Here is a 24,483-nt window from a genome sequence, read left to right as displayed (position 1 = left end):
TTATATAAGGTGAAACTGGTTATTAATGAGTTCTTCAATATACGACTTCTCTTTATGAAATTATTCAAAGAAATAAAATGATGAGGATTTTTAGAAAAGACCATAGCCTGAGGTTTAGATTATGCCTTTTCCATTACTTTTGACAAGCTGTCGAAATTCATATTCTCTGCTGCAATTTATCGACTGCTTTGGCAGAATATGCTGTAAAGGGGAAGTTACAGAAGACTGCGACTTTCTGTATTAGAAAAAAGGAAGAGAGATCTATTCTTAGGGGGCCTAGAGTAACATTAAAGATAAAAGGTGGAAACAAACTGCTCATTCTTGCTTCTCATTTAGAATAAAATACCGTAACTACTTTTCTTATTTCCAAAGAAACTCCCGCACTAATTACATCATTGCCAATCCACACAGGAGATGAGTTAAACCAAAGCTAATACTAAACAGGCATGTATGTTATCCAAGCAAAGCAACGTCCACTATTCCAATGCCTTCATCCCTTTTGTCAATAATAGAGCATACTTCATCCTCATTCAATGAGAAATATAATCTAGAAGGCATTAGCATACAATGAAACGATGTAATAGTAATAGATCATGTTTACTAAGCACTTACTATTTGTCATGAACTGAGCTAAACACAGATTACCTAAAAAAATGAATTAAACCCTCATGCTAGACAATCCTATGGAGTACTATTAGATATTTTCATTTTACATATAAATAAGTAAACTATGGCTTAGCAAAACTAAGTGGCCACATTACTATTAAGTGGTAAATCAGATGACATGACGAATGAAGTATTTGAAGGGAACCATAATTAGGGACAAGAATGAGTATTCTCCAAGGCTAGAAATAAGTTCTTGGTTGGATACTATGGAAATATCTGGTCTTAACACACTGCATAGCTCGGGGCGCCTGCGTGGCTCAGTCGGTTAGGCGTCCGACTTCAGCTCAGGTCACGATCTCACGTTCCGTGAGTTTGAGCCCCGCATCGGGCTCTGGGCTGATGGCTCGGAGCCTGGAGCCTGCATCCGATTCTGTGTCTCCCTCTCTCTCTGCCCTTCCCCCGTTCATGCTCTGTCTCTCTCTGTCTCAAAAATAAACGTTAAAAAAAAAAAAAATTAAAAAAAAACCACACTGCATAGCATTAGCAGACGACTTTACAATAATAGTAACTGTATCCCTCAATCATTAAGAGTAATCATTAAGAGTAATTATTGTTACGTATTCCTTATTGCTTTAGGTAGATTTATGCAAATAGATAAACACATAATAGGAATGAAGAGTCAACTGGATTCTGGAGGTAAGAAACAAGTGTGATGTGGAAGAATATTATTAGTTTTATGAAAATGCGAAAAATTTCAGTGATTCTTAACGGAGGCACCACTGGCACTTAACATGTGTGCATGTGTGTTTATCTTGTATGTGTACATGCACACACATGCATTTATATAGGGGACAATTCATTCTTTGCTGCACAGTGCTGTCCCATGCGCCATAACACATCTAGCATCCTTAATCCCCACCCACAAAACACCAGAAGTTCCAATGCTTGTGACCACTCAATATACCTCTGCACATTATCTGCTGACTTGGACTGAGAACCATTGATTGTCAGACAAAAATACTAAGAGAAGTAATTGACATTAATTGTGCATCGTGTAGGAGATACTCTTAAGTGCATTCACACATTCACTTAATACTCATAAACCTGTATGAGGTAAGTACATATTTTTATCCCCATTTTACAAATGTGGATCAGAGAAAGGTTAAGTAACTCAACTAAGGATACACAGACACTTCTGAAGCCAACAATCTGGCTCAAAAACTACACTTCCCTGGGTTGATCTTTTAAAACATAGCAGCGTGATAGGCATGCCTTTCCTTTCTTTAAAGAGGTTCATTCAGAAAATACAAGTCCTTGTAAGTAGGACCCACGGTGCGCATGTCATTATGAACAAGGGATAGAATGGTTCCCTTGCTTGGGGGTGAGGGGCCATATGTTCAGTTGAGGGACAGTTATATGATGTAGGTATCAAGAGTTGGGCTGGGTCGTTCCTATGCACAAGTATGTATCAGAAGAGCTTTGACCGTATGGGGGTGTGTGTGTGTGTGTGTGTGTGTGTTTAGGGAGAAAGGAGAGTTGTGCTATATTGAGGTTTATGTGTTTTACGTATCACTTCCACAGTATTTACTATGCACCAGACACTGCTACAATTGCTTGACGATATCTCATTTCAGCATACATGTTAGATGATGAACCAGGCAGAGTGTGCACTGTGTGATACGCAGTGGGCTGGTGTTTGAATAGCAATGTGCATAAGAGGTGACAGGTACTGGCTGCGCTGGAAGGGGAAAGGTCAGCTTTGATAGGTGTCTACATCATTTGTGTTGTGGTATATAGACAGTCCTGTTTCAGGCTGGGGGAAGGGTTATGCTAGATGGTCTGTGTGCCACACTTACAGGAGGTGCTGCATGGGAAAGGCTGTGTAGTGCAACTCACATGTGCATTTTGTGCATGGCCCCTAGTGCTGACAACTGGAGGCGATCCAAGGGAAGGGATTCAGGTTGTGCCCTGGGCCCGTGTATGGTACGTGGAGACGCTGTGGACCGGTGTGCTTTCAGCCATGTAGCGGTATGTGCTGAAAGTGGTGCATAGGAGATGATTCATGCGGTGTGCTGGGTAGGGACGGGGGCTGGAGAGGAAGGGGCCGTGTCGTGATGTGTGAGGGGGGATGCTCGGTGCGATAGGAGAGATGGGGATCGCTCTAGGTGACTCGCGAGTACGCCTGATATGGCCCAAAGCGCTGTACAGGAGGAGGTGGTATAGGGTGGGGGGTGAGGGTGGGGGTTGGAGGGTAGGGCCAACGCCAGTCCAGAAAAGCTGTAGGGCAGAACTAGCTGCGTGTGCAGTGAGACACCGGGCCGGTGGAGGAACTGACGGGTGGAGGGTCTGCGAGGGTGTACGTGGAACAGCCAGCCGGATTCCTCACGCAGAGCTACACTGGCCCATGCTCCTCACCACCGCCTCCCGCCGGCCCCTTCCCTTCGCCCAAGGGCGCTCCCTCCGCGCGGTTCGGCCCGCCTCACCGGGTGAAGGCGAAGTACATGAGGCTGACGATGGTGAAGCTGAGCAGGGTGATGGTGTGAGGCCGGTAGAAGAAGTCGATGGTGATGTCCTCCACTTGCTGCTCGTTGATCATCCGGAAATGCATCTTGTAGTTCACATCATCTTTGCTCAGGGTCCGGCTCCCCACGCAGGACGCCATGGCCCGCCTCCCCGTCCTGCGGCGGCGGCGACGGCCCCGGCCCGTGAAGGCTGGGACCCGGGAGGTGGCGAGCCGCAGAGAGCGGGCAGCCGGACGGCGGGGCCGAGTCTGGCGCGGAGCACAAGCTGGGAGCCGAGGGAAGGACAGGCGCGGGAGGGCGGGGTCGAGGCGCCGCCAACGCGGACTCGGGCGGGGGGCAGCGCCGGCCGTGACCGCGCTGGCGTTCCAGCAGAAGCATCTCTACGGACTCGTGGTATTTCAGATGCCCAGTGGCCATGGCCTAAGGGAAGTGGCGTGCGAGAGAAGAGAAGCTGTGGCCCCTGGCCGGCTCTTTTCCCACCGCCTGCCGCCGGCTCTCCCCCCGCGCAGCCTCGCAGATAGTCTCGCCCACTCCGGCCGCAGTCCACGTGGGCGAGGGTGCGCGGCGGCGGTGGCCGGCAGGGGTGGCGGGGCTGGCTGACCGGCTGGCGTGGGGTACTGCGGGACGGTCCGCCGGGCCAGCCTGGAGGCCACCCCAAAATAAACCGCGAGCTTGGGCCTCGCCACAGGTAAAGCGGGAGCCGCCGGAGCGCGAGGGGCGCGCTCCTGGTGGGGTTCGGGTCCGGATCTGCCCACGTCCAGGCCGCACCCGGGGCCTCAGGGCTCTCGGGTCCCCGCGACCCTATCGGGAGCAATTAGTCTTGTTTTGTTTTGTTTTTTTCCCTGGTCGACGAGGCGAAATCTCAACCATGCTTGTCTATTAGCGTGTTTTGCGGAAGGAAGCCTAGCTTGTCAGCTGGCTTCCTGCGGAAGTTCGCTATGGAGGCTTGTTAGGAGAGGCCCCTTATAACGAAGCCTTTCTCCCATTCACCCCTTTTTCACCTCCTGATTTCGCTAATTAGCCTTACAGAGGTAGAAATCTTGAACGCTGGAAAAACAGTACTTCAGTCCCAATTACTATTCCTAGCGAGGAACTAGAGCAAGAAGTAGTGTGTGATATTTTAATGGACTTTACAGAATTCTTTAAGGCTTTTTTCTTTGATCTTCCTGAAGTTGTGTTATATTTACTGTTACCAGTACGCTGGATTTTATGCACGTCTGCAAGCGCCTTACCCTCTTTTGAATACCGAGCTAGACAAATGAGTTAGCCTTAGTTGGAACTGATTCACTTCCATCCAACACACATTGGAGCAGTGCAAGGCTCTGGGCTAATGGGAGGGTGGGTCGAGAGAGGGGACCCATCCCAGCTCCCATGACCGAATAATTCATCAATTGTTAAAAGGTATCTACAGCAATGAAATGTTGAGGAAGAGAGGTTAGTGCACTTGTTAATACAAATGGGATAAACATTAGTTGTACGCAAAAGGTCTTTTAATGAATATGGGTGGAATTCAAAAGCTCATCTGCGCGATATGTGAGGCTGGGAAGTCTTTACAGTGAATGTGGGATTTAAGGAGTTTGCTTTGAAATCAAAGTAGTATGAAATGCTTCGACAAACTTAGAAGTCAAAAAACATTTTAGAGCTGCTAGGGACTTTAAGAATCATCTTACTGTACCTATAACCTTTAAAAAAATGTTATTTAAAGAATAGTTATTGAACCCCCTTCATGGGCCAATTTGCCCAGCACCACAAGAAATAGTCTTGTCAACTAGCACAACTGAGGCCTTCTGGCTTCCAGTTTAGTTCCCTTATGACTTTGTGCAGAGAATCAATGTTGTAGGTTTTAGTGGAAACTTGACAGATTCGCAGGATCATTTCCTACCAGAATTTAACAAAAAGCACCAATCCCGCAAGGTTGTTGTGCATACTTATTTCCTTTCTAAAATCACTTCAGAATGACAGACTTTGACATTTGTAAATCTCTTTCAGGAAATTTCCCTAAACTACAAATCTCCAGAAGGAGGCTAGACCTTCAATATCTGCTCTAATTCAGATCATAAAACAAGCTGAATTCCAATATGTAGAAAAACAAGAAATTGTATGCTGCAATTAATTCAGAATTCATTTCTGTTTGGATGTATAATCAATAATAGTGATAATGGCTAACATTTGTTGAGCATTTTCCACATGCTGGACTCCAGGCTGTGTTTTATGTGGATTATCTTATTTAACATAAAATTATATGCAGCAAGTCTACTCTTCTGATGAAGCTGGATGTAGACAAGATTTCTTCATAATTTCCTTATAAAAATCTTTTTTAAAAACCACTGCTTTTTCAGTGAAAATATTCATGTATGCATTGCTGGTTGCGTATGTATTTCTGTCACTTCATTTTGCTTGCTAGTTTTGACCTTTTGTTTTTCAAAGCTTTTCTTTTTCTTTTTCTACAGCCAAAAACAAAATTTGACAAAACTGGTTTTGTTCAATTCCCTTTTGAGGAACAGCTTTATCTTAACAGTGTTCAGCCCTGAGAATAAAGCAAGAAACAATCTTCTAGATAACAGTGATAATATTTTGATAATTCATTTAGGACAAGGTAGATTTTTTTATTGTTTTTTATTTTGTGACTAATGTACATACATAAAATGCATTTGAATAAGTCAGTGTTTTGATTAACAATCTGCTTCTTAAATGTCTTTCAAACTAAATTTCAAGAACACTTAATATCACCTTATTTCCTCTAAATATTAAACAGATTATTGGGTTCAGCTGTAATTTAAACATTTACAGATTTTTGTTTTAAGTGTTTTTATTATACCAATGATTTTTTTTTTTTAATTGTAAAGCAATCTTTATTTTTCCAGTTCAGAAGTTCCTGTTTTTTGGTTTATACCTGGGACTGCTTTGCTTATGGCTTTTCTTGTGCTTAGGAAACATCTGACTAATCATCTAGATTTATTAAACATCTTTCAGTTAGAAAAAAGATTCTCCAGTTTATCATTTTGTTGTTTGAATACTGTTTTAAACATTTAAGTAAAGTAAGTTTCTCTCTTTTGACTGTTATATATTTCCTTTGTAGCCTACTTTAAGAAAGATGGCTTTGTCAGCCCAGCAGATACCCAGATGGTTCAATTCAGTTAAGTTGAGTAGCTTCATTACAGCTACACAACTCGGAAAACAGTTTCAGAGACGAGGAAAAACATTGTCGCATGGCTTTTCTGCTCAGCCACAGATGTCCTCTGACAATTGCTTTCTCCCGTGGGGATTTAAGACTTATAGGACTTCCTCCTCGTGGAATAGTTCCCAGTCTACGAACTCAAGTAGGCAAGAGATTAGTTCTGCCCAGAGTGCTCTGCTTCCTTCCGTCAATGAGCAGACACAGAAGACACAAAAGATACCCAGCTTTGATTCTGAGCTGTCTCTAGAAGGTAATTCTGAACTTCCAGAAAAGTCCCCTTTGCCCCACTTTGTTAGTTTGAACAAGTTAACTGTTTATAGTCTGTTAGCCCATTTCAAGTTATAACTTTGTACCACACAAGGAAAAGAACAATGCTGGTTCTGTTCATTTATTTCTATTATATCTTTATTTGACTAAAAAAACAAGTTCATAAATTTGTGTATATATACACATATATATGTATATATATCATTATAGCTAGCTATATGTATAACAGTTGCTTTCTAAAAACTTTATTATTTAGAATCTTTATAAAAAATTTTTCAGGTGGTAATTAGGTTTATTAGGGAATAATTTATCCTAATTTTATATGCCTGATTAGGATATAGTTTTATCCAAGTAAAATTCAGTGCTTTTGAATATACAGTTTTACGAATTTTGACATACACATTTAGTTATATAATAGCTCCCATAATCAACAAACCAAAAAGAGCACAAATGGGACACCCCTGAAAGCACTGTTGTGTCATTTTTTAGTCAGTCCTCTCCCTTCTATGTTTTCTATTTTAGGAATATTTCTGTAAAAGGAATATTTCACCACAATGAGGTAATATTAGGTTAAGCAGAATATGAAAGAAAGATAGCTGGGTTGAGGAAGGCAGGGAGGAAAGACTGGCTATAAGAAATAAAGGGTAGTGTTATGAAGCAAAAAATAGAACAAAAAAATCATAGTCTTGATTCTTTAGCTTAAGGTTGGTGACAGTTCCCAGTGTCTTCCATACCTTGTTTGGTTTAAAGAAAATATCAGAATCAAGACTATACCAGAGAGGGTCATGTCCTTAGGGAAGGACTACAGGTGATAGGAACAGAGTCACAGAAGTCCTTTAAATTTTTTTTTAATGTTTATTTATTTTTGAGAGACAGAGCATGAGCAGGGGAAAGGCAGAGAGAGGAGACACAGAATCCGAAGCAGGCTCCAGGCTCTGAGCTGTCTCGGCACAGAGCCCGACACAGGACTCGAATTCACGAGCCGTGAGGTCATGACCTAAGCTGAAGTCAGACACTTAACCAACATACTTGAGAATAACTTGGAGGAAAGGGGATTGCATCAAAAGACATTTCAGGGGGCACCTGGGTGGCTCAGTTGGTTAGGCATCTGACTCTTGATTTCGGCTCAGGTTATGATCTCATGGTTCATGAGATCGAGCCCCGTGTTGGGTTCTGCACTGACAGTGTAGAGTCTGCTTGGGATTCGTGCGCTCGCTCGCTCTCTCTCTCTCTCTCTCTTTCTCTTTCTCTCTCTCTCTTTCTCTCCCCCTCTTGCTCTCTCTCAAAATAAATAAATAAACATTAAAAAAAAAAGATATTTCAGGAGATAATGATTTTAACTCATACAAATCAGGCTGGTAGAATATGTTGTATTTTGGTCCAGTTTAACAAGCTATGGTAGAATCTATCTCAAAATGTACTTGAAGGTCAGTTGATCTTTAGCATTCTTACCTGTTGATTAAAAGTAAAACAAAGGAAAGGAATTTTGTATAGGACCTCTTTATGAATAGAAACTTACCAACAGATTTCTTATCTTGGAGGAACAGCAGTTGATTTCTCTATAAATAGTCTTAACCTTACCTCTCTGAAGGTGGAAAATATTTGAACTCAGATCTTTAATTCTGAAATGGTTCCAAGATTTAAAAAGAAGGGGTTTAGCTTTAGCTGTACAGACTGGTTAGCTAACTGCTTCTTTCTTTCTACATGGCTGGCTTCAAAGCACTGGACGATTTGCCTCCATTGTCTCCGTTGCAGCCAGTTTCCGAGGAGGAGGCCATTCAGATTATTGCAGACCCTCCATTGCCCCCAGATACATTCACACTTCGAGACTATGTGGATCATTCTGAGACTCTGCAGAAATTAGTGCTTCTAGGTAAGTCTGAATAACCTACAAGTACTTCTTGGTGTAGTCTTCATTTGTGTTATTTTGCCTTACTTTGTTCAAATCAGCATTCTTAATCTTTATCAAGATGAACAAAAGCCAAATAGTGTGAAAAGCCCTCTAGTGAAAACCCATATTCTCTGCTTCATCCTTCCTGACCTTCATGCCTTTCCCCAGAGGTATCCACTCAAGTTTTACAGCTTTGTTTGCAGTTAACCTTTGTTTATATAATTGTTTATACTGTTATTTCTTGGTTCATCAGCTTTAGACATTAGTTGATCTCTTGTATGTACACACATACCTTTCCCCTACTCAATTTGCCCAGTATGTTTATGGTAACAAATTTTAGATGAATCATCAGTCATCAATTAACATTATGACTATCAATATTGCTTGCTGTCCTGGGATTGTTTTCCTTCCTGTACAACTTTTCATTTTTCCATAGTTAATGATAATTTTTGTTTTTCCTTTGATTCCTTTTCTTTATTTCTAGAGCCAGATTTTCCCACACCTTCCAATAGCCTCTCAGGACAGTTTTTCCTACAGTAAACCCTATCAGGTGAGGAATTACTTCCATTCCCCCCCCCCCCCCCCCCCCCACAGCCTTCCTCCTGAAGCCCACTGCCCCCCTAATTTCGATGGTTTCTCTCTAGGCCTACTCCAGAGTATTTCAGCTTGTTGGTTGGGAGGACATACTTGGGCCTGGAGAGTTGAAGGCAGCCAAGGGACCCCACCACAGGCTTTTTTACTTGGTCCTCTCATTTTCAGTCCAGCATCTTATTTCAGCCTTCTGCTTTTCTCATTATCTCTGGGTCTGGCACTTCTCAGGCTTCGTTTTCCCATATGACAAACCTTTCTCCTAGGGGATTGAGAGGAGCAGGGTAGGTGAGGGATTCTCTGTCAAATCCATGTGCTACTCTCATTCTCCAGTCGCTGCCATAGTTTAGATCCTTATTTTTCACTGGAAAATGAGGAGTTTTCTAACTTGATATTCGTCTTATCAGCACCATTACCCCGATGATCCCTAATATCAGTTCTCTTTCTAAAATGCAGATCTGACTACATCAGTGAGCTACTTGAAGTCCTTCAAAGCCTTCCCAAGATATCAGAGCTCTGTCTGGTCTGGCCCCTGCTTACCTTTGCAGCTTCACTGCTTGCCCCTTCCATCCTTTTGGTTGGCCAGCTCTGACAACTGGAAAACTCAATTCAAGTTCAAGTAACTTCTAAAATGTCTTCAGTGACCCTCCACTAGCTGGGCGTTCCTATCACCCGCAGCTTACTGCCTTTCTTGTGCTAATAACAGTATTACAGTTGCTTACTTACCTGTTCCTATGCAAGTTACCCAAATATACAGGGAATGGCCTTTGTTCTTACTGAAGCTTCAAGTCTTTAGAAGCATCTAAATATACATCTATAAGAATAACCAGCCTACAAGGATGAAAGGTAAAGTGGTAAGTGCCACAGAAGACATATGAATAAAGTGTTTCGTGGGGTCAAAGGGAGAGAAAGATGACATCTACTGCAAACAGAAGAGTCAGCCCCCTTCCTTTTGGAACAGCTTCCTCCAACCTTATGAGAAGTACTATGGGTAACACAAGATAAACAGAAGACGTGGCCCTGCCTTTAAATAATTTACAGCATACTTAACAGTTTTAGAATATGTTTCAGCTGTTCATCTGTATGTTGATTTGTGGACAGCACATCTTGGAAGTCATTTAAATGACAGAACAGAGGACCCATGATTACATGGTCAAACAGTATTTTTAAGGACCCTAGTGTCCTGGTGCCTCTCTGCTTCTCAGATCTATTTTCTGCCTTTCTCTGTCCATTCTGTCTGTATCCTAGGAGGCTAACCTCTGTGCACTAGAGCTCCTTTGCCAGCTGGCTTCTGGGCAGCTTTAGCCAGTGGGAGGCACTTGCAGGAGGAGAGGGAGGGCAGGTGGGAGTACTGTCTTCCCTGTTCCCTCCCAGCTTTGGGTCCTATAACTGCCTCGCTCCATGACAACAGCTCCAACTGAGCAGCCCTTTCTCAACAGCTTGCAGCTCCCTGTGGGTTTGGGTAATACTTTTTGTTGCCTGTCTCGGTAGCACTAGGGGTACCCTTGTCGGTTCCCTCAACTCTGTGACACCACACTGTACAGTCTCTTCATTAAAGTTCTTTTTGTTTGCACTTTCTGGGGCAATCCTGCCAGACCTTGATGGATACACTAAATATGTATAACCATAACTGAATACAGTGGTAATATTTTTAGTTACTGAACAGATAAAACCAACTTAGACTCTGGTCACTTAGATGTTAGCGTCGTGTATTATTCATTTTTTATATCCCCAGAGCCTAACAGGAGTGCCTGGTCCATAGTACGCATTCAGTGATTATTTTTTCAAGTTAATGAAATCTTGAGTAAGCCCAAGTGATTTGTGCTGACAGCAGCGTGCTCTCCTATTGCTGTTAAAAAGCATGAGATTCTGCTCTCCTATTGCTGTTAAAAAGCAGCTTTTCAGGATTTCTGTTTCAGCACAGTCAGGGTGTGACGGCTCACGCTGAGCAAGGCACTTCAGCACATGTCAGCTGTAATATTAAATTAAATTTGAAGTCTGAACCCTTTATGTTATTTTTAAAGCACCTCTTCCCACATTTATCACAGATTTTTAGAACTAGTTTCTGTCTTATCTTTTCATCTAACAATTTTAATTTATTTTTCTACTAATGTTATTTTTAAATTATAAAATAATTACATCTAGTTGTTAATAATGCAAGTATCATAAGAGAAAGAACTCTCACCTTCTCTGCATATCCATTCCCACTTTCCAAAGGTAACCCTATCACCAATTTGTTAATAGCTTTCCCCACCTTTTTCTCTGCAATTTATTACAGAAAACCATACAAGGGTTTTATATTTTTATGTAGTCAAGCTTAATATTTTTATAACTCTGTGTTCTTCTAGTAGTTGTAGAGTTAGTACACATTTAGATTCTTAATCTTTCTGAAATTTTATATCAGATGTACAAGGAACTTTTTAAATTTAAGTATAATTGACATACGTTATGTAGTTCACATATACAACATAGTGATTCAACAGTTCTGTACATTATATCATGTTCACCATGATAAGTGTAGTTATGAAAACAATTACTTTTCAAATGTATAGCTCGTGATCCCATTATATTTTAATGAATTGTCCATCTTTTCATCATTAATTTGAAATGTCATTATTTATGCTAATTTTTTATTTATTTAGCTCATCCTGGATCTGTTTCTGGTTTTCGTTCTGTGTGTGTGTTTGTGTAATCTGTTTTTCTGTTCATGATCATCTTATATCAATGCCTGTTTAATATCAATAAATATGGGTTTACAAATATGTTTGGATATAATAATTTATTTTTCTGGTTGTGTATACCATTAAAGAAAGAATGTTTTTATTTCTTTGCTTTTATATTTAAGATTATACAGTTGCTTCTGGAAATCAGTTTTTAGAGTATTTTTAACCTGAAGAAATATTTTTAAGAATATAAAATTTAAGTCTAACCTTGAAATTTTACATTATCTTCAAAGGTTTATTCTAAAGGTAAGAAATAGGCCTTTCCTATTCATGTTTTTTTTTTAACCAGATAAAAGGAAAAAAATGAGAGAATAAAACACTCAGTTTTAATGAAAATTTTGAATTACAGGTTACTTTGATTCCCTGCCTAATTCATGTTGACATCTAATTATATCCATAACCAGAGAATACTTTAAAATAACAACTTGCTTTCTCCTTCTTCCTTTCTCCTGTCCCTTGTCTCATTTTCTTAGACTACCTAAGATTATAAGGATATGTGAGGGTCACAGGTTGTATACTTCCTGCTGTGTTGCATATTTGAGGGCTGTATACGCTCACCTGTTCTCACACAGATATTTCTTGAGCTCCTTCAAGGTACTTGTCTTTATGCTGAAGACCTGGAGATTACAATGAGTAAGACATCAGGTTATTTTTATTTCCCCTCTGGAGGGGATCATAAGTATATTTATTTTTTTAAGTTTATTTATTTATTTTGAGAGAGAGAGAGGGAGAGACAGGATCCTAAATAGGTGCCATGCTGCCAGTGTAAAACCTGATGCAGGGTGTGAACTCATGAATCTAGAGATCATGACCCAGGCCAAAATCAAGAGTTAGACACTAGGGACACCTGGGTGGCTCAGTAGGTTAGGTGTCTGACTTTGACTTAGGTCAACATCTCATGGCTCGTGGGCTCAAGCCCCGCATCAGGCTCTGTGCTGACAGCTCAGAGCCTAGAACCTGCCTCAAATTCTGTGTCTCCCTCTCTCTCTGTCCCTCCCCTGCTTGTTCTCTGTCTGTGTCTCTCAAAAATAAATGAATGTTAAAAAAAAATTAAAGATTTGGACACTTAACCAGCTGAGCCACCCAAATGCCCCATCATAAGTATATTTTTAAAATAATGCTTATAACTAAGAAAATGACAAACTTTGAAGAAAGTAACAATCATTTATAGGGTTTGTTACACTGCAGAATTACCAGTTAAGCAGTTACTGTGGAGATCACCAGGGATTGATAAGCATCCTTCAAACAATATTCAAGAAAGCATAGATAAAGGTGATGATCCTAGCTAGGTCAGTATGACTTGGTAAATTTGTTTTGGGTAGAAATTTAGCCCCAAATGCACTGTTTTCCTCTATAGATGACTTTGAAATAAGTACTATATTTCATTTTAATTTATTTTTATTTCTGCAACCAGATTAGTTTAAATATATTTAGAAATTGCTATTGGCCTATCTCAGTTCTCCTTTGGACAGGTTGTTGGTCTTCATCAGTAATTTTTTGTGTTTTTGTGTATGAAGTTTAATGACCTACCTAAACTGTTTTCCTCAAACAGTATTTGCAATTTATTATAGGAGTGGATCTCTCAAAGATAGAAAAACATCCAGATGCAGCCAACCTCCTTCTGAGACTGGATTTTGAAAAAGACATTAAGCAAATACTCGTGTTTCTTAAAGATTTGGGTATAGAAGATAACCAACTGGGAACATACCTGACTAAAAACTATGCTATTTTCTCTGAAGACCTTGAAAATCTTAAGACCAGGTAGGGCTGTTACAATGATTTTCACATAACCCAAGAAGTGGTTATGGTTATGAAGGAAATGTATATGTAAGTTATTTTTAAGTCTCAGCTGCATAAGGATTGACTGATAATGAACATGAATGTTATTTTGTTGTTGTTATAGATTTTCTTTGATCAAGATTAAGTATCTAAGACAGTTTACTATTCAACTTCATACTTTTATGTGTTTAGCTTATTGCTGAGTCAATACTTAACTGTATCTCTTTGGAGACTAGAATAAAAAAAAAATTTTAATCCATTAGCAGATGGCTGAATTATCTGAGAGTGCACTTAAATTATGAAAGCCTGAACTTTTTTGTGTTTTTTTTTTTAATTTTCTGGCCAATTTTTGATGGTAGACATTTGGCATCCTCTTGGCACATTATTGTATAATTCGCTTAATCATTTCCGTAAATTGGCTATTTTGGTTGTTCTTTTTTTTCTTCTTTAAAAAGCATTTCTATAAACATCTTTGTACTTCATTCAACATTCAAAGAAAAATCTGTGAGAATCAATACAGTGAAATGAGACAGTATTGATCTGTGAGATAAGAATCCTGCTAGGCATTGGGAACACCACAGAGAATAAGACAGAGCCCCTGTCCCTAAATTCATGTTTTGAATTTATCATCATCCCCACTTCTCACCCAAGAGTCAGTTCTTCCCTGTATTCCCAGATAAAGCACTGCTCACCTTGTTGCCCAAATTAGAAATATTGGTATTGACTTTGACTTTTCTTCTTTTAGTATCCACATCTAATAAATCACCTATGAATTCCATTTTTATCTCTCTCAAATCAGTCAACACATTTCTCTTAATCTTCACTATGAAATCACCTATGAATTCCATTCGTATCTCTCTCAAATCAGTCAACACATTTCTCTTAATCTTCACTGTGAAGGTTACCTCGGGTCCCCATCATTTCACATGAAGATTACTGCAGTAGTCTCCTAACTGGTCCGCCTCTAGTCTTCACCTCCAGATTATTCTTACACTGATGATTTCAGAGAACTGTGCAGTTCCTTGAAGCTTCAGAGTCCAATGTCTTGTCTCTGGAATAGGAAAAATCTAAACAAAAAACTGGATTCCTTACATTGAACAATTTGAGCGGTTAGATATGTAAGGCACCTAGCTAGACTTGAACCACAAAAGATAGACATGCACACTCTCTCTTCATGGGACTTACAGTCTGGTATAATATAAATAGGCTATTAGAATACAGGGAAGAGAACAAAGGAAACACAGTCTGATGTATCCAGCTCTGCTTCTGATTCTGGAACACTGATCTCTCCCCATTCCAACACCAGTTTGCCCTATTGTTCAAGATGTATTCAAAAGAAGTGTGTATACTAGGAGGTGGGGATTGGGAGCCATTTCAGATGCTGCCTACTGCACTGATATTATTTTTTTTAATTGAAGTATAGTTGATGTGCAATGCTACGTTAGTTCCAGGTGTACAACAGAGTAACTCAACAAGTCTGTATAAGGCTGTCTGTTATGCTATGCTCCCCACAAGTGTAGCTACCATCCATCACCATACGACACTATTTCAGTACCATTAACTATTGCACCATATTACTAACAACCCCATTTTACAGAGGAGGCACAGAGAGGTTTAATGATTTGCCCAAGATTACGCAGGTAGTACAAGTGGCAGAGCTGGGATTCAGGCCCACTTAGTCTAACTGCAGAGTCCTGGCTACTGCACCATGTTGTCTCCCCACTCCTAATTCTGTGAAGGAAACCAAAGTTTAAAAGAAGCGGACGTTACTTGCTGTAGATCATGCATGCTCCTAACAACTAAGGGATATTCTCCCGTAGACAGCATGGTCTAATGATCCCTAAACCTAGCTGACTCAAAACTCTGGAGCATTTGTTTTAATTACTTGGAATTTTTTAATAGGTAGTTTATCCACATACGACAACAAATAAGCTTCTGCTGTAAGAGTCGAGAGTAAGATAATCTTTATTTAATTGAACTTACTAGCTTTTGTCTCTGATACGTACAGCAGTCTTATTTTCTAGGATTTCTGTAATAGCATTGGTTTCATATACTTTTTGTCTTTTGAATGCGGAAAATTTCAAATGTATAAAAAAGTTATTTGATTCTTCATAAGAATTTTCAAGTGAATAATCTGCATTTAAATCATTTAAAAAAATTTTTTGGCTGGGCCTTATATCTTAATTTTTTATTAGAAAAATTATCACCATGTAGACAAAGGTTTTGATAATGTTTTAGTCAGATACTGATTTTTGCTATGACCAAAAAAAAATGGGGGGGGGCATGGAAGTAACCCTACTTTCCACCCACTTATTTCCTATCCCTCATCAACCTTCTGAGATCTATCTGTGGAGGCAGTACTATTACCAATTTTGTGTTCAACGTGCTAAGAATATTTTATCATATGCAAGCATATGTGTAGATCTGTGTGTACAAATATACATGATTCCCCATACATACAATTGACAGCATTTTTATGCATACTATTCTGCACCCCACTTTCTTACCTTAACTATATGTTAGAGATAGTTTTGTATTGGCACTTCCTATTCTTTTTAATGCTAGTATAGTTCATACTGAGGATCATCTAGTCCCTTATGATAAACATGGCGGTTGTTTCCAATCTCTACTAGTAATCACAAGGCTGCAGTGACTCTCGTTATCATATGTATCATTTCACACATAGTGGTATATATCTGTACGACAGATTTCTAGAAGGGAATTGCTAGGTCAAAGCGTATGTGCATTTATAATTTTAATAGGTATTGACAGGTGGTCCTTTGTCAGGTTGTTTTCCAGTTTACACTTCCACCAACATCTTACAGAAGTGCCAGTTTCTCTAGTACCCTCACTAATACTGTGACATCTAACTTTATGGTTTCAGTTCATTTTGTACATAAAAACTGCCTCAGTGTTGTTCCAGAAATGTTTGGAGTATCTTTTCATATGCTAAATTTCCATTTCCATTTCCTTTTTCATAAATCACATACGTCCTTTGCCATTTTAAAATTAGGACTTGTTCTGTCTTTTGTAAGCATTCTTCTATATTTTAATAAAATTAGTTGTTTCTCTATGACATATTGTAAATATTTGTCATTTGACTTTGTCGATGGTGGTTTTGTTGTTGTTGTTTTTTGCCTTGCATTTAAAATATTTATACACTTAAATTTTTTGGTCTTTTTTCTCATGAACTCTAAGGAGTCCTTTAAAGGAGTAGTAGTCACTTTAAAATATAAGCTCTGGTGGCATACGGTATAGAATATACCATGCCATATGGTGGCATTCAATGTAGGCATGCCCAAGTTCAAATCTCAGCTTGGTCATTAATTAGTTTGTGGTCTAAAGAAGGTATGTATTTAACTTCTCTGAATCTGTGTTTCTTCAAATGCAATGTGGAAAACTTACCTGGTTCACATGTTTTTTGTTTTTTGTTTTTTCTGGTGAGAATTAAACATGCCCTCCTATATTTTAGGCATTTAATAAAACTGCTTCTTACTGTGCTTATAAGTGTTTAAAATCAATAATGTTATTTCATAGTCCTATTTTCTATATTTTACTACCTTACTTTTGTTCCCAGAAACTGAACAAGAATTTCTCAGTTGTTAACAAAATGCACAATGGAAACTATGGTAAAAATTATTTATGAAAATAAATACTCAGGAAATTGACTAACTGAAACAACTCCCGATTTTAGCCATGCTTGAGGGTCTTTACAAAAAGAGTTTGGAATCTCTTAGTTTCTTAATTTATGGATTTTCTGTTCTTAAACAGAAACTATTTGATTTTCTTCTATCAAGTAATAAAATAAGTCAGATTAACTGAAAAGAGAATCAGTCTGTTAGATTTCAGAATTATTTGGTTTCTAAGTATAAATGGGAACCATTCTAGAGTTGGATGGATGCTTGTTTTGCTTTAACCATATTTGGGCCATTACTATAGAATGTTTTTACTTATTCCTTTTCTGGTTTGTTACTTTGGGAAGTAGCATGACATTAGTAAATGTTGATCATGTGTACGTGTGTTTTTTGTTTGTTTCTCTAGAGTGGCTTATCTACAGTCAAAAAATTTCAGCAAGGCACATATTGCACAGATGGTCAGAAATGCACCATTTTTGCTGAGTTTTTCAGTGGAAAGATTGGATAACAGATTGGGATTTTTTCAGAAAGAACTTGAACTTAGCGTGAAGAAGGTAAGGGGAGAATTTGTATACTTCCGTGTCAGCTTCATTTAGTAACTTAAATCTCTCATGTTTCTAACAGATACCTAGCCCATATGAATTCTATAAATGCCTGGTATTTTTGTACCAGAATGAATTACCCTGCTATGTTAAATATATAGCCATATCATTTTATAATATTCCATCAAGGTGGTGCCTTAAGTTTGGTTTCAGTGTTTGTTTTCTCCTCAAACAGTATTAAGTTTATGTGTTTTCAGGCTTCCTAGCATTTTTCTTAATGGGTCATATTTTAAAATTAGCTTTGTGTTCCTTCCTAGTTCCTAGTAATGCCTTGTTTTTCCAAACTAGTTAAATATGCATACATAGTAATAATAGATTGTTTTACAACTATAGACTAGAGATCTGATAGTTCGTCTCCCAAGGCTACTAACTGGAAGTCTGGAACCTGTGAAAGAAAACATGAAGGTAGGATGACTTTAAGCTTTTCAGAAATCAGCTTTGTTGCTTAAGAGGATAGATTTTGTACTGTCATTTTAAAAGAAAACTAGATTGTGAAAGGAGTTATTTCTGAAAAGATGGATATAGGAAATGATACAATAAGTATCTAGCAAGCAGTTTATTTTAGTTAATAACATGTTCACATGTTTACCAGGTGTTATGGGAGTGAATCCCCTTGTAGACATTGAAACGTAACCCTGGAGTAATGAATTAGGTACCTGGGTGATGCCTGGAAACTGCATCTGTTGCCCAGTGTGAGACTTGAGGGCATCTGTTGCCCACGTTTATGTCATCTCGGTGGGGGATGAGTTTTGGAGGCTGGATCCAAAAGACTTCTGTGAAGAAACTAGTAGCCAGCACATTGCTCTCCTTAGAACTGTGCCAATTGCCAGTTCTATCACAGAACATACCAGACACTCTTTACTCTCCTTCCTTCAAGAGGATAGTATAAAGCCAAAGGCAGCTGACAAGTAAGCAAAGCTATAGTAGTATTTGAAATTATGATATAAGGCCTATTTTTCTGAGGTGCTAAAAGTGTTTCATGTCCAGTTGTTGAGGAAACTTTTATTGAGCACCTGCCTTTGCACTGTGCTAGGGAGATAGTCCCTGCTCACATGGAGCTTATAGTCTAGTGGGGGCATAGCAAACAGAGTAATAAGAGCAGTCAATTGGTGGGGGAGCATAGGATACTATAAGTGCGTACAATAACCTGCATTTGGGTATTTAGTTTGATCATCTCTGTCTGGAATTTTGAGATGTAGGTTTTCCAGATAACATGTATATGAGTGTGTTTGGGAGCAGAGGCTCAAAAAACACTTTGTAAATTTTAACTGCTGGTCTGTGATATAGGACCCATCCAGATAGCCTGACCAGGCCTTCCACATCCAACCAGTATTCTATTTCATAGCTATGACAGTTATACCATAGTTATGATCTTCATGATGATCACCATGGCATGAGCAGTTTGTCCTCAGGAGAGGGGCTTGAAATTCAGGTGACCCCAGAAGCAGGAAGTTATGAACCCTTGAGGGCATTGGCATAGCCGTCTCCAGATTCTAAGGTCCTCATTTCAAATTTTGAAGGAATCCGGGTATCCTCTGGCCTATTACCAAAACAACTATTTCCATTCATGATTCATAGCAACTCTATTTTCTTTTAGGTTTATCGTCTTGAACTAGGTTTTAAACATAATGAAATTCAACATATGATCACCCAAGTCCCAAAGATGTTAACTGCAAATAAAAGGAAACTTACAGAGATTTTCGACTATGTGCACAATGTGATGAGCATTCCCCACCACCTCATTGTCAGGTTCCCACAGGTAACAAGCGCACAGCTCGAAGAGCTGTCCTTGCCCTTCATCCAGAACTGCTGTCTGTGTGCATAGTGCTGTTCCACTGCAAAAATGACTTGCTGTTTGGAAAGGAATCGGACCAAATATAGTCTGCTTCTGAGACTGACCATTGTAGTAAGATCATATTTCTTTTGCCCATCTTTTTAATCAAGAACACATCTAGCGAACAAAGTTGAGGGGTCATTTGTGAAAAGTTAACAATGCTGGGACACCTGGGTGGCTCAGTTGGTTAAGTGGCCAACTCCTGATTTCAGCTCAGGTCATGATCTCATGGTTCATGGGTTTGAGCCTTTCATCAGGCTCTGCACTCATAGTGTGCAGCTTGCTTCGGATTCTGTGTCTCCCTCTCTCTGCCCTCCCCCCCCCCCCAAAATAAATGAATGTTAAAAACAAAAATGCTTACAACTTCTGGAGCACACATGGACATCTCCAGAGGAGACACAAATGATGAATCTATTTCCCTATAGTTTTTATATATTGGTCATTCTGCCTGTTGGAATCTAAGGTATTCCCTATTGTGTTTTTCTCCATTTAAATCTGAAATAGATTACTTCCCTTAAAGGTCCTTTCAATTCTATGTATACTTTTATTTCACAATCTATCTAAATCCACTAGCTAAGCCGTATTGTAATGATCACCTCCCAAAGCATAAAACAGTTCTAGTTTGCCATTGTGCCAAAGCCGTATTTCTATTTTCTAATCTAATCAGACTTCCTGGTCTTTAGTAAGTGACATTATCTGCTTATTCACAAAAATGTTAACTTTTTGAAGGTAGAGATCCTGTCTGATTTATATACTACTGGATTCCCAGTGCCTAGAACTACACCAGGACATTTAGTAGGCACTAGATAAATATTTGCTGAACAAATGAATGATTGAATTTCATTAAAGTGATCCCCGTACCCTATTTGCTATATATGTTCTTGATACAAAGATAGGCAAAAGAAACATGACTTTAATACAGTTCAGAACTAGATTGCATTTGGTACAATTCCTTCACAAATAGCAATGTTTATTTACCTATCATATTTCACTATGAATGGGCCTTTAATAGAGAATTTTTCTGTTTCATCAAATGCGTATCTATTCATTATTAAAAGTGTCAGAAGCCTGCAGTGGTGTTACAAATTTGGCTCATTGGAACAATTATAAAGTAAGTGATCTTCAACTAAAAAGCAATGACAATTAGTTTTCCCCTGAGTGGTTAAATAATTCAGTGATAGAGCATGATAAAATAATCTGATTTGGGGATACAAAAATCAATCAGACATGGTCTGTAGTCTTGTGGAATTTGTAATCTAGTATGGAAGACAAGCTTCTAAAATGTAATTAATTTACATAATGTTAGAGTCTTAACCAGATACCTTATAGAGCTATTAATTTAATTTAGAAGAGGTAGGAAAATCATAGAAATAATGATAGCTACTAAGTGCTCACTGTGTGCCAGCTCTGTCTTTACTGTTTTACTTGTATTGATTCATTTAGCCCTCACAGCAACCATATGAGATGGGTACTGTTATCCCCATTTTACAAGTGGAGAAAGTAAGCATAAAAGAATTGTCCAAAGGCTACCTAGGTAACAAGGGACAGAGCCAAGATTACAACTCTGGCAGTCGAGTTTAAAAACCCATCCTCTTAACTAGGATATGCTATCACTCTAAGAACTGACACTGTCAGTAGAATGAGTGGGGTCTCAAAGATGGACAGAAGCTTTCTGAGGAAACTATAAACTTGACCAGATGCATCAGAATCACTTATTTAAAAACAGACTTTTAGGCATGCTGACCCCTAACTTCTGGGAAGCCCAGTTATAAAACTGTGCCTTCCTTCTTGGGATTCTCAGAGTCCTAGGGGTCTGGCTAATATTGTTTAAAAATAATAATAATAATGGAAAAATACATTAACTGACAGGGCTGTGAGGGAACTGATACAGACCTTAAAGTTTTGGCTGGTGCTTTAAAACCAGTGGTGTGAAGCAAATTTTCTCTGGCAAAAAACACTTCTGGTTGGTCTATTTCTGACTCCCTTTTAAAGTTGCTGCCACTTATGCTACTTCTTAGGAGTTTTAACCCAAGATGGGTAAGACATGCTTTCCCAAGTTGCTCTCCTAGAGGCCAGGTTCATTTCATTCTGATGCTAATCAGAGAGAGGGAGCAAGCAGGAATTTTACAAGAATAATAAGGAAGCTTCACAGATTGTGAAATCTTACAAATTTTTTGGTACCATTGACCTTGATTTCTAACCTCGGTTCTCAAACTTGGCAGTCATCAGACTCACCTGGAGAACCTGTGAACCCCATTCAAAGTTTCTGATTAAGTACTTTTAGGGCAAGGCCTGAGGATTTGCTGTTTTAACAACATGTCCTCTATCTGGATTAGTCAATGTTCTTTGCCTACAATGTAGCCCTTAATTACTTTATAGTTGTTCTGTTTATTAGTTTTGAGTCCCTTTTTAATCATAATTTCTTAGCAGAAGCTGTATGGCATTTAAACCCTGTGGCATTTATCATAGTTACTGAGTATGTAGTCAGTACTTTATAGTTGTTAGCCTAATTAAAGTTTTTAGTGAAGGGGTGCCTGGGTGGCTCAGTCGGTTAAGCATCCGACTTCGGCTCAGGTCATGATCTCACGGTTTGTGGGTTCGAGCCCCATGTCGGGCTCTGTGCTGACAGCTCAGAGCCTGGAGCCTGCTTCTTTAAATTTTTTTTTTTTTTCAACATTTTTTTATTTATTTTTGGGACAGAGAGAGACAGACCATGAACGGGGGAGGGGCAGAGAGAGAGGGAGACACAGAATCGGAAACAGGCTCCAGGCTCCGAGCCATCAGCCCAGAGCCTGACGCGGGGCTCGAACTCACGGACCGCGAGATCGTGACCTGGCTGAAGTCGGACGCTTAACCGACTGCGCCATCCAGGCGCCCCAAGTCTGCTTCTGATTCTGTGTCTCCTCTCTCTGCCTCTCCCCTGTTCACGCTCTCTTAAAATAAAATAAACATTAAAAAATTTTTAATTTTTAGTGAAATAGACATTTTTAATAGTTCATCTTTCAGTGCACAATGTTTTTTTTTTAACACTTTTTTTTTCTTTTCTAGGTATTTAATACAAGGTTGTTTAAAATCAAGGAAAGACATTTGTTTCTTACGTATTTAGGAAGAGCACAGTATGATCCAACAAAACTTAACTACATTTCTTTGGACAAATTAGTGTCTGTGCCTGATGAAATATTTTGTGAAGAGATTGCCAAAGCCTCAGTACAGGACTTTGAAAAATTCTTAAAAACTCTCTAGTGTGTGATGAATGTTAAGATGTAATAATGTAAAATGAACGTGTATATGTATGGATGATATATATTTAGTTTTAAATAAATGTCCAGCCCTCAATCGATACTGGTGCAATTTCTTGATATTGTGAATTTGGGTACACTTATAGTACATCTTTCTTACAAGTTCCTAGTGACATAATTTTTCTTTAACTCAACCATTTCCTTTCTTCTCAGGGAGGACAGAACTTAAAATACAGCAAGCTTCGAGAGAGAGAGTCACTTTACTGTAGGCTGGCACATTGTCATTCTGGTGAAGATGAGAACAGAGGTTTTCCTCTGGTGTTTACGGGTCTTTTAAAGTGATTTTGTCACAAGACATCTTTATTTGCTTTGAAATATAATGAGTTTCTGGAGCATGCTATATTATTATTCACCTAATACCTATTATTCATTTAGATAATGCTACAAGACACATTCTATTTTGGATTATCTGCACTGTTATCTTCCTGAGCATAGATATTCAAAGTTGCCCACAATTGGCTACTGAGAATCAGGAAAGGAAAAAGCGGAAAGTAGTTTGAAGGGAAGTGGAAGGCAATGAGACATAGTAAAAGGCTATAACAAACCTTTGACTTCTTGCCAGTATGCAAAGATTTACAGCATGAGCGGATACTTTTTTCCCCCATTTGTCATTTAGACATGTAATCCTGGGCCAATAATTTAACCTCTGGGTCTAGTTCTTCTTTGTAAAAAACAAGGTGTTGTGACTTTAGCTATCTGCTTTGGGATCACAGGCTAGGTAACACTGGTGGTTCCCAGTGAACCACCCTGGTGTTTGCACTCCTTGTCCCCTTCCACACTGACCCTGGGCCAATGAGATTTGGTCCCTGAGGCATCCTCAAGCAGAAGCTAGACAAGTATTTGCACATTGGGGCTTGTCCTCTTGGAACCCTGAGCCACTATGGAAAGAGGTCGGGTGACCCTATTAGAGAAAGGCAATGGAGAGAAACGTGCCTGGCCAAACCTCAGCTGTTCCAGCCATGCCAACAGAGCACCACACGTTTGAGGGATGAAGCTATCTCCGATATTTCACCTCAGCAGATACCACATGGAGCAGAACTACCCAGCTGAATTCAAAATTTGAAGAAATAATAAAGTGTTTTAAACCACTAACTTTGGGGGTAGTTTGTTGTGCTCCAGGGTTCTGTGATGTGCTGTATGTATGTCCAGCAACCTCATGAGCAACTAGATTTGTAATTGATCAGGGCTAAGTATAGTAGCCTTCCTGTTAGGTATTTTATTCATTTGCCCAACATATTTTTGAGTTCATAAAATACAGTGGTGAGTGTGGCATAGATATGTGCCTTCATGGAATTCTCTAATGAATGAGATCAATACAAAGAAAACAAGAAGGTTCAGCTAAACGACAACTGGTCTGTGGCTCAGAACCTCATTTTGCCCTTATTAAAAAACCACTCATATCAGTCAGAATAGGCTCTCATGAATAGTCCTAAAGCCTTAAATGGTTTAAAACCACAGAAATTTTTATCTCCTACGTGTCCAACTTGGGACCAAAAGAGCTGTGCTCCATATCATCTTTAGCAATAGAAGTTGATGGAACCTCCACTGTGTCTTAACTA

The 24,483-nt window shown here is 39.3% G+C and overlaps 2 protein-coding genes across 8 annotated transcripts in view; one reads left to right on the top strand and one right to left on the bottom strand.

Annotated features, from left to right (window-relative positions):
• PTDSS1 (phosphatidylserine synthase 1) overlaps positions 1-3,402 on the bottom strand; it is a 64,338-nt gene extending 60,936 nt beyond the window's left edge. The window contains exon 1 of one of the 3 annotated variants that reach the window (XM_042923172.1): positions 3,090-3,402. In XM_042923172.1, the coding sequence (XP_042779106.1) occupies positions 3,090-3,268 (179 nt within the window). In that variant the 5' untranslated portion in view covers positions 3,269-3,402. The remainder of the gene's footprint in view (positions 1-3,089) is intronic. The other 2 variants (XM_042923171.1, XM_042923170.1) reach the window with 2 other exon arrangements.
• Positions 3,403-3,602: 200 nt separating this feature from the next.
• MTERF3 (mitochondrial transcription termination factor 3) lies at positions 3,603-23,386 on the top strand. 5 transcript variants are annotated; one of them, XM_042923676.1, is made up of 9 exons: positions 3,606-3,816; positions 5,579-5,724; positions 6,208-6,556; positions 8,294-8,446; positions 13,347-13,536; positions 17,596-17,743; positions 18,125-18,196; positions 19,389-19,550; positions 22,674-23,377. In XM_042923676.1, the coding sequence occupies exons 3-9, from the start codon at positions 6,223-6,225 to the stop codon at positions 22,866-22,868; spliced, it is 1,254 nt and encodes a 417-aa protein (XP_042779610.1). In that variant the 5' UTR covers positions 3,606-3,816; positions 5,579-5,724; positions 6,208-6,222; the 3' UTR covers positions 22,869-23,377. The 5 variants fall into 5 exon arrangements, with proteins under 5 accessions (XP_042779612.1, XP_042779610.1, XP_042779611.1 ...); XM_042923678.1 differs by lacking the exon at positions 18,125-18,196 and having other exon boundaries at positions 3,603-3,816; positions 22,674-23,386; XM_042923677.1 differs by lacking the exon at positions 5,579-5,724.
• Positions 23,387-24,483: the final 1,097 nt, after the last annotated feature.

This window comes from Panthera leo, chromosome F2 (assembly GCF_018350215.1).
Source record: "Panthera leo isolate Ple1 chromosome F2, P.leo_Ple1_pat1.1, whole genome shotgun sequence".
NCBI lineage: Eukaryota > Metazoa > Chordata > Mammalia > Carnivora > Felidae > Panthera > Panthera leo.
This window is presented reverse-complemented; position numbering and strand designations above follow the sequence as displayed.